At 34.9% G+C, this 10,172-nt stretch overlaps 1 protein-coding gene across 1 annotated transcript; it reads left to right on the forward strand.

Annotated features, from left to right (window-relative positions):
• The first annotated feature begins 1,040 nt into the window (after positions 1–1,040).
• pycr1a (pyrroline-5-carboxylate reductase 1a) lies at positions 1,041–7,582 on the forward strand. Its single transcript, XM_059348052.1, has 8 exons — positions 1,041–1,169; positions 1,612–1,683; positions 1,801–1,871; positions 2,035–2,214; positions 4,197–4,418; positions 4,537–4,629; positions 5,483–5,646; positions 6,466–7,582. Exons 2-8 carry the CDS (start codon positions 1,617–1,619, stop codon positions 6,632–6,634), a joined length of 966 nt encoding a protein of 321 aa, XP_059204035.1. The 5' UTR covers positions 1,041–1,169; positions 1,612–1,616; the 3' UTR covers positions 6,635–7,582.
• The last annotated feature ends 2,590 nt before the right edge of the window (positions 7,583–10,172 follow it).

Genomic DNA, 10,172 nt, shown 5'->3' on the forward strand with positions numbered 1-10,172 from the left:
ACAAACAATAACAATAAAATAAAGTTGTTCTGTATGGGCAACTAAAAAATATTGCAGCAGTTTTACCTCTTAAGTCATTTATTTTCATTCTCCATGCACTTTGGAAGTAGATGAAGTTAAACCCATACTCTGCTTCTACATGTGTATTTTGTTGACATAAGTGACAATACTGTCACATTGTTAAAATAATCGCCTAAGTCATTTTTTTGTCAAAATTGTGTTGTTTTTTGCCAAAATCATTTCCCCATGACGCCGGCCACCTATGGTAAAATCACCCACATCCTCAGTTGATTAGATCATGTGATTTAACCCTTTTAAGATAATGGCCTATGTCAAGTGTGTGACTTAAGCGGATTTATTATGCCTAAGTCAAAATAAAATGAACATGCCTTTGTGACTTAAGCAAGATATGGTAACACTTTATTTTGAAGGTGTCTACATAAGAGTCACACAAGCCTTATAACTTGCTTAAATCACAAAGGCATGTTCAAAAAAATGCCTTTTTTAGTTAGGCCTACATAAGTTACACAGTGTTATTACTATGCCAATATCCATCCTTTGTTACATCCTTTTTGAGTGAAATGATCAATAAATGTCATATGTTACACTTGTGGTCAAGTTTTTTCTGTTTCCTGCAAAACTTGAAAAAATGAGTTAGGCGATTATTTTAACAGGGTGACGATATAAACTAAAACCAGACGTGTTTGCTCAATAGACACACTTAAGATAAAACCAGAAAATACATTACTTACTCCAAGCTGTTAATTAGCCGACAGTTTACTTTCTGGGTCAGGCTAATTTTCCTGTCTCCCAGGAAATAGACTCCACCATGCTTTCCAAGCTTTCCGCCAGCAGATGATAGTAAAGCACAGACATGCTCGGTAACTTTTCTCCCCCGCGGCACAACCTGATGCAACTAGCTTTTCAGCTTTACAGAGCCCGCCCCAGTTAGCACCAGCATCGCTGTGATTGGTCGAACGTGTTACTGTTGCCGAAACATGCACGCTCGTTGGCTTTCTCGCTTGTCAGTCAAATATATCCTCGCAGGTACAGTAGGAGTGTAGAGACAGCCGGGACACGTTTACAATGTTGTAATTTCAGGTGTTTCGGTGAAGCGGTTGCAGTTTCAGTCGATCAGTCTGTCAACTCAGGGGCTCTTTAGTTTTTTGGTAAGTATTTCTGTGTATTTACTGGAAAACAACATGGCTGCTATTGCTGTTTGTTTAGAATTGTTCACTTCGCATAACAAGGAAGTAAGAGTTTGTTTACTACAACTCGAACATAGCTACTTTATAGGAAATGTAGGTTATAAACACTGTTTTTTACATACCACTTTTACTGCTATTATTTATTAGATGCTTTTTTGTTGAATTTGCATAGCACTTTTTTTTAATATTAGGTGATATAACGCCTTTTACACTGTATGTTTGTCTTATGTACTGTACTGTTGTATGTCTATTTGGACGTTAGAGTCTGCAATAATGTTTTGATTGATTGATTCAATACTCATAGTTATAAAAGAGGCAAACTACACACCAGTTGTTAGACGGTGAAAATAAGTCGTTTGTTAAATAAAATGCTCCCAAAGTTTCCAATTGTGTACACACACAGGTAGAATGAGTGTGGGTTTCATAGGAGCAGGCCAGGTGGCCCACGCTCTGGTGAGAGGCTTCACAGCTGCAGGTGAGTTTTAAAACATACTTTACCATGTTATTCATGTTTATGTGACTTGTGTTGTTTATGTATGATAATTGCAATCAGACCACTAAAATAATTTCTGGACATTTTGTCCCCTTCAAGGCGTGATTGCCGCCCACAGAATCACAGCCAGTTCTCCAGACACAGATCTCCCCACAGTACAGGGACTGCGGGTGGGTAGACAATTAGGGATCAATACTGTACTCCATCAGTGATTCTGATTAATTCTGAATATGTTTGTTGTGTTTTTAGGTATATAACATTCATTTGTTTTCTTGTTATGTGTACTTCTGTCCACCACTTGTCACTGTCAACTAAAATATGTTGTTTGTGTAGAAACTGGGTGTAAATTTCACCACCAGCAACAAAGAGACGGTGAACAAAAGTGATGTTCTCTTCCTGGCTGTGAAGCCCCACATCATCCCTTTTGTACTGGATGAGATTGGACCAGACATTGAAGATCGTCACCTTATTGTGTCCTGTGCTGCAGGTGTCACCATCAGCTCTATAGAAAAGGCAAGTCACAGCCATTTGTCTCCCAGTTTTTCTGAATATTGACTGGCCATTGCAGATCGAGAGATTTTTGACAAAATCAGCTATACTTTTTCACTCATTACTTCAATATTTAATTAGCTTTAGTGCATGCATTTAGCTTAGATGTACATGAAGGTGATATGGTTTCACCACAAAGGTCAAATAACTCCAGAAAACTGACCTCTTAACTATAAAGCTGCCTTTAAAACCAAAAAAGGCATTATTTGAACCATTTTTATAATAGCATCAAAATCCTAGGTGATTTTTTGCATTTTTTGATGCCATGGTATTAAAGGTGCACTATGCAATTGTGTGTTATTCACAGGTCGTGAAACACTCACGATTTGGGTTGGTGCACCTATTATGGTTCAAGTATAATTCACCAGCTTTTTTGTATTTCTTTAACCATCTGGGTTCTGAGCCTCTTTGCCCTTTATACACCACATAATATTTACTATACTCATGTTTGGTATTTGGTATTTTCTCAGCACAACTTCAACATGATCTGTTAATTATTTTTTTGACTTTAACCCACTTTATTAACACATTGCGACCAAAAATACACAAAATTCATGAAATCTGAAATAAGATTATACTATTTATGACAATAAAAACACAAAAATGCCCAATGAAAAGACTTGAAAAATGTAAACATAGGTTGCAAATATGAACATATATAGGTAAAAATATAATATAATAAAGACTAGACTCAAAAAATTACCATAAAAACATGTTTATTTATAGGAACAGTGTTCGATGATTAGACCCCTTTTATCCATTTTTACAAAATGCCATGCCTGCCTCGTCCCATCCTACTTTTACCCTTAAATAAATATTTTTGTACTATCAAATTAAAACAATCATATCTTTGGTTTAACATGACCTCGGCACGTCAAACAAAAAACTGGAGAAAGTTTCAAGTCTGTAATTTGGAGTGAAGTTGACAGCAACGCTCCACGTGACCTCTTTTTTTGTCACAACGCTTTGAAAAAAAAACACATTATCTGATCACGCCAGCGTGATCATAGACCCCAGAGGATTAAACCAATCATAATGATCTATGGCAGATCCTCACTCCTGAGTGCGATAATAGTACCCCTGCTAAATTAATAGCGGAAAGGTATGAGAATTTAGTCTGACATAGCTCAACAATAAACTCTAAGTGTGAGGCCAATGCTAGGGATGCAAAATTGCAATATGGACTAGGACAATATGTTAATTTTAGGAGGCGCAATGTTTGTTAAAACCAAATTAAATGTTCGAGAGATTAATCTTTGTTTGATCCACATTCTCACACAAAAATCACACCAGGATCATTTGAATGTCTTTTTCAATGGAAAATGCAAAAATGATAATTTCCTTCAATCTTATGATCCATGTCACAATTGCAGTATCAGTCAGAATAACAGCTATTAGATATTTTTTCCAAATCTCTCAGCCCTAGCTAATGCTTGTGCATTTCTGGCCTTCTTGTTTAGTTTAACATGAGGCTCTCACTGTATTTCTGCACTCACACACTGCAGACCCTCAGGCAAAACAGTCACATGTTGTAACATGACATGTGTTGGCTGCTTAAACTTGAAATACCCATACATTTCCTAAGTCTAAGATATTGTCTTAACCATTTTTCATATTATGTGGTATATTTGAATGACTTGTACAACTTTGATATGTGTCGGTTTTAGTAAAGTTAATAACTATATATGATCCAGAGTTCCACATGCATCTTCCAGTAGTACGTGGCTAAATCAGGTGCCTCTCAGCTCGAGGACAGAGATCTTCCAAGGGGAAAAGAGAGGACTGGAGAACACTGATTAGTTTGCAGCCTTTAATTGTGCAAACAGATTAATGTTTTTAACCCTACTGGGTCTTCATCAGAGTCTATAAATGATCCTCTAAGCTCAACTGTTTTCCCTTATAATTTCAGGACAATTCATTCAGTGCATTGCTACATTTCCCTACAGAAGCTGCAGCAGTATCGCACTTCTCCAAGGGTAATGCGGTGCATGACAAACACTCCAGTGGTGGTGCGCGAGGGGGCCACTGTCTACGCAACAGGCACCCATGCAGAAGTGGAGGATGGAAAGCTTCTGGAGCAGCTGATGGCCAGTGTCGGATACTGCACTGAGGTGGAAGAGGACCTGATTGATGCCGTCACCGGCCTCAGCGGCAGCGGTCCTGCTTACGTGAGTCATAAAAATAATGCCAAGCGTGCTTTAAAATGTAGCCTTACCTCTAGCACTTTTGTTGTGGATTGTTTTCCCAAATTCAATCATTCCAACAAATGTGATTGTGGCCTTGCAGGCGTTTACAGCTGTAGAAGCGCTTGCTGATGGTGGTGTGAAAATGGGCCTTCCCAGGAGACTGGCTGTACGCCTTGGAGCCCAAGCCCTGCTGGTATTACCATTATTTTTTTAAACAAATTTATGTTTTACATGAATGGGCATTCTTTGATGTTTTTGGTTCCTTTTTTTAATATGTAACTTAGGCTTGGATGGTGACTTTTCTTTCCTACTGTCGTACCTTCCCAACATTTCACTGAGCTGAGAGGCACCTGATTCAGCCACATACTACTGGAAGATGCATGTGGATCATATATAGTTTTTAACTTTACTAAAACCAACACATATCAAAGTTGTACAAGTCATTCAAATATACCACGTAATATGAAAAATGTTTAAGACAATATCTTAGACTTTATCAACTGGAAATGTATGGGTATTTGAAGTTTAAGCAGCCAACACATGTCAACACATTACAACATGTGACTGTTTTGCCTGAGGGTCTGCAGTGTGTGAGTGCAGAAATACAGTGAGAGCCTCATGTTAAACTAAACAAGAAGGCCAGAAATTCACAAGCATTAGCTAGGGCTGAGAGCTTTGGAAAAAAATATCTAATAGCTGTTATTCTGACTGATACTGCAATTGCGACATGAATCATAAGATTGAAGGAAATTATCATTTTTGCATTTTTTATTGAAAAAGACGTTTAAATGATCCTGGTGTGATTTTTGCGTGAGAATGTGGATCAAACAAAGATTAATCTCTCGAACACTTAATTTGGAGTATACCGAATATGATGGTATTTGTATTTTAAAAAAAACAACTCGCATTGCGCAATCCAGGCAATACATGCAGATGAGCATCTTACAGTGTAGCAGTATTCAGTATCTTGACAAAAGTTACAAGCTAGATATGATGACACTACTGTGTTAGTCTGATGTGGATCTCCCTTTGTGCTTCTTTTAAAGGGGGCTGCTAAAATGCTGTTAGACTCAGAGCATCACCCTGGCCAGCTCAAGGACAACGTGTGTTCACCAGGGGGCGCCACCATCTACGCCCTGCATGTCATGGAGAGCGGTGGCTTCCGCAGCCTCCTCATCAATGCTGTAGAGGCCTCCTGTGTTAGGACTAGGTAAGTTGATAAGAAAGTGTGAGACAAACAAACTAACAAATCATATTTCCTGTCACAGGCATACACAAGAAATGCTTTTAAGTTAATTGTCATATTCAAATGGCCAAAGGGTGATATATTTCTTCTGAAGTTTATAACTCAGACAGTAGATGGAGCTACATGCAAATAATGTTAGAATGAGAGTTTTGTCCTTCGCTTGTTACTTATTACCAAATATTATTAATACACCACATTACTATGTTGTGCTATATATATATATATATATATATATATCAGGGTTCGTACAGGTGCTTGAAATCCTTGAAGATGCTTAAATTTTAATGTTGTATTTTCAAGGTTTGAAAAGTGCTTGAAAATGCTTGAAATTCTTCTGTTTTTTCGTGCAATCTGACTATAGATAATCACATGCTTAATGAAAAAAAATATAAATTGAATATTGAGATTAGCAAACTGTACTTTTACATTTACATTTACATTTAGTCATTTAGCAGACGCTTTTATCCGAAGCGACTTACAGGAAGAATAAAAGCAAACAATCAAGGTATAGTGCAAAAAGAGCTATTAGTGCATCAGTAAGTAGGTGGCTTTTGGTTGTTAAAAGTGTAAAACCATCGCTGTCGGTATGGTTGAGTGAAATTACCCCTTTTAGCATGTAAGTACTCCTCTAAAACATGCAATTTACAACCTTGTAAGGTCCTGGAAAAGCTTGAAAATGGACCTTGAAAGTCACTGAAAAGTGCTTGAATTTGACCACTGAAAAAGTGTTTGAACCTTGATATATATTCATACTAAGTTATTGTTTTCTGTGTTCTCTAAAAGGGAACTTCAGTTTTTGGCTGACCAAGAGAAGATCTCCCCAGCTGCTATAAAAAAGACAACTCTGGACCAAGTGTTGCAGCAGCCAGGAGTGACTGCAGACGCTGTTGGAGTCAGACCTCGTGGGATCAGTATGTTTACCAGCAGTAACCCCAGGACCAAAAAGAAGTGATTATTATTTTCTATCATGTGTGAAATACAGCACATTCTAATGTCACTAAAGAGGCTGTGAATAAAACCACTACTGGCAGATGATTGTTGGAATATAAGCTAAACTAGTGGATTACTTTCTAGATGGAAAAAAACAACAGTTGGGATGATGCTGTGAAAAGGGTTTGAGCCATATTTTGACTGTAATGAAATGCCTCTCCTTTGACAGGCTGGACTAGACTAGAATAATGATTTCAATTTCTGTGGTTGATACAGCTTTATAAATCTTATTTCAGTCCGTTCTTGACGGTAGCTGGCAAAAGCTACCAAATAGCAATGCAACTTAGCCGTATGCAGTAAAGCAGTAATTTCTACACCATGGTTTATGGTATTACAGATCAACTTGTATTTATGCAATCTCACAGTTAAGTTATTAAAGGGGAAATATGCCTTTAAATTTTTTTTATGTGTGTTCATGTGTTATTTCTATGGTCTAAACCCATTGAATAAATGAGTGAACATGAACAACTCTCTCACAATTTTGAAAATGTGTGATTTCATCGAGTAAAGTCTGTACCTGCTACATAGACAGTGGTTTGTTACCGATGAAACTGAGCACCAAGATGAATTTTCAGAGTACATGGGTACATTTTCAATTTCAGACAATAGAATAAAGCTCATTTGGGTATAATAAACAAAACCAGAATTCTGTAGCTCCACAAAATCAGTCAATACAGGACAATGACATCATATGTTTACTTCAATGGAGAGAGTAGCTCATGTTCACAAATATTGATTGAACTTTCCTAGGACATGGACATAACGTTGGATTTCTTGATTTAGGTGGTGTTCCCCTTTAAAATTGCCTTAAACAAAAGGTGCTAAATTGTATATTTCATCATGTAATAATACTTTGTACTGTAGGATCTTCAAAAAAACATTTTATTATTAAATGTATAAAAATGAATATCGTGTGGTTGATTTGTTTGTGTGAAAGCGCTGTAAATATCAGCAGTGCTGTTTTCCAGTCACTTAAGGGTTATTAGCAGTTACCATGCAACAATAGATGGTATATTTTTGGTCAAAATCTCATCATGCAATAAATCTGTAGGAGCTTCAAAAAACATTTTATTATTAAATAGATATTTATTATATATAAAAATATATATATTGTTTCTTTTTTAAGTAATTTAGTTTTTTTTCTGTCATTTTGTGTCTTTTTTTTAGTAATTTTGTGTCTTCTTTAAGTAATTTAGTTTTTTTCTGTCATTTTGTGTCTTATTTTAGTAATTTTGTGTCTTTTTTTTTGTCATTTTGATACTGTCTCCAGCAGCCCCCAGGTAATTTGAGTTTGAGACCCCTGCTTTAGACCCATGTTGTGCATCAAAGGGTTAAGGGCTATTAGCAGCTACCGTGTAACAATAGATGGTATATTTTTGGTTAAAATGTCATCATGCAATAAATCTGTAGGAGCTTCAAAAAATATTTTATTATTAAATAGATATTTATTATATATAAAAATATATATATTGTTTCTTTTTTAAGTAATTTAGTTTTTTTCTGTCATTTTGTGTCTTTTTTTAGTAATTTTGTGTCTTTTTAAAATAATTTAGTTTTTTTCTGTCATTTTGTGTCTTATTTTAGTAATTTTGTGTCTTTTTTTTTGTCATTTTGATACTGTCTCCAGCGGCCCCCAGGTAATTTGAGTTTGAGACCCCTGCTTTAGACCCATGTTGTGCATCAAAGGGTTAAGGGCTATTAGCAGCTACCGTGTAACAATAGATGGTATATTTTTGGTTAAAATGTCATCATGCAATAAATCTGTAGGAGCTTCAAAAAACATTTTATTATTAAATAGATATTTATTATATATAAAAATATATATATGGTTTCTTTTTTAAGTAATTTAGTTTTTTTTCTGTCATTTTGTGTCTTTTTTTTTTAGTAATTTTGTGTCTTTTTTAAGTAATTTAGTTTTTTTCTGTCATTTTGTGTCTTATTTTAGTAATTTTGTGTCTTTTTTTTTGTCATTTTGATACTGTCTCCAGCGGCCCCCAGGTAATTTGAGTTTGAGACCCCTGCTTTAGACCCATGTTGTGCATCAAAGGGTTAAGGGCTATTAGCAGCTACCGTGTAACAATAGATGGTATATTTTTGGTTAAAATGTCATCATGCAATAAATCTGTAGGAGCTTCAAAAAACATTTTATTATTAAATAGATATTTATTATATATAAAAATATATATATTGTTTCTTTTTTAAGTAATTTAGTTTTTTTTCTGTCATTTTGTGTCTTATTTTAGTAATTTTGTGTCTTTTTTAAGTCATTTAGTTTTTTTCTGTCATTTTGTGTCTTATTTTAGTAATTTTGTGTCTTTTTTTTTGTCATTTTGATACTGTCTCCAGCGGCCCCCAGGTAATTTGAGTTTGAGACCCCTGCTTTAGACCCATGTTGTGCATCAAAGGGTTAAGGGCTATTAGCAGCTACCGTGTAACAATAGATGGTATATTTTTGGTTAAAATGTCATCATGCAATAAATCTGTAGGAGCTTCAAAAAACATTTTATTATTAAATAGATATTTATTATATATAAAAATATATATACTGTTTCTTTTTTAAGTAATTTAGTTTTTTTTCTGTCATTTTGTGTCTTTTTTTTAGTAATTTTGTGTCTTTTTTAAGTAATTTCGTTTTTTTCTGTCATTTTGTGTCTTATTTTAGTAATTTTGTGTCTTTTTTTTGTCATTTTGATACAGTCTCCAGCGGCCCCCAGGTAATTTGAGTTTGAGACCCCTGCTTTAGACCCATGTTGTGCATCAAAGGGTTAAGGGCTATTAGCAGCTACCGTGTAACAATAGATGGTATATTTTTGGTTAAAATGTCATCATGCAATAAATCTGTAGGAGCTTCAAAAAACATTTTATTATTAAATAGATATTTATTATATATCAAAATATATATATTGTTTCTTTTTTAAGTAATTTATTTTTTTTTCTGTCATTTTGTGTCTTTTTTTAGTAATTTTGTGTCTTTTTTTAAGTAATTTAGTTTTTTTCTGTCATTTTGTGTCTTATTTTAGTAATTTTGTGTCTTTTTTTTTGTCATTTTGATACTGTCTCCAGCGGCCCCCAGGTAATTTGAGTTTGAGACCCCTGCTTTAGACCCATGTTGTGCATCAAAGGGTTAAGGGCTATTAGCAGCTACCGTGTAACAATAGATGGTATATTTTTGGTTAAAATGTCATCATGCAATAAATCTGTAGGAGCTTCAAAAAACATTTTATTATTAAATAGATATTTATTATATATAAAAATATATATATTGTTTCTTTTTTAAGTAATTTAGTTTTTTTTCTGTCATTTTGTGTCTTATTTTAGTAATTTTGTGTCTTTTTTAAGTCATTTAGTTTTTTTCTGTCATTTTGTGTCTTATTTTAGTAATTTTGTGTCTTTTTTTTTGTCATTTTGATACTGTCTCCAGCGGCCCCCAGGTAATTTGAGTTTGAGACCCCTGCTTTAGACCCATGTTATGCATCAAAGGGTTAAGGGCTATTAGCAGC

Source organism: Centropristis striata, chromosome 13 (genome assembly GCF_030273125.1).
Source record: "Centropristis striata isolate RG_2023a ecotype Rhode Island chromosome 13, C.striata_1.0, whole genome shotgun sequence".
In the NCBI taxonomy this organism is placed as follows: Eukaryota; Metazoa; Chordata; class Actinopteri; order Perciformes; family Serranidae; genus Centropristis; species Centropristis striata.

Coding starts and splice junctions, on each gene's coding strand:
- pycr1a (XM_059348052.1), top strand. CDS start 1,617: ATGAGTGTGGGTTTCATAGGAGCAGGCCAGGTGGCCCACGCTCTGGTG. Junction 1,872..2,034: donor CCACAGTACAGGGACTGCGG/GTGGGTAGACAA, acceptor TTGTTTGTGTAG/AAACTGGGTGTAAATTTCAC. Junction 2,215..4,196: donor CCATCAGCTCTATAGAAAAG/GCAAGTCACAGC, acceptor ATTTCCCTACAG/AAGCTGCAGCAGTATCGCAC.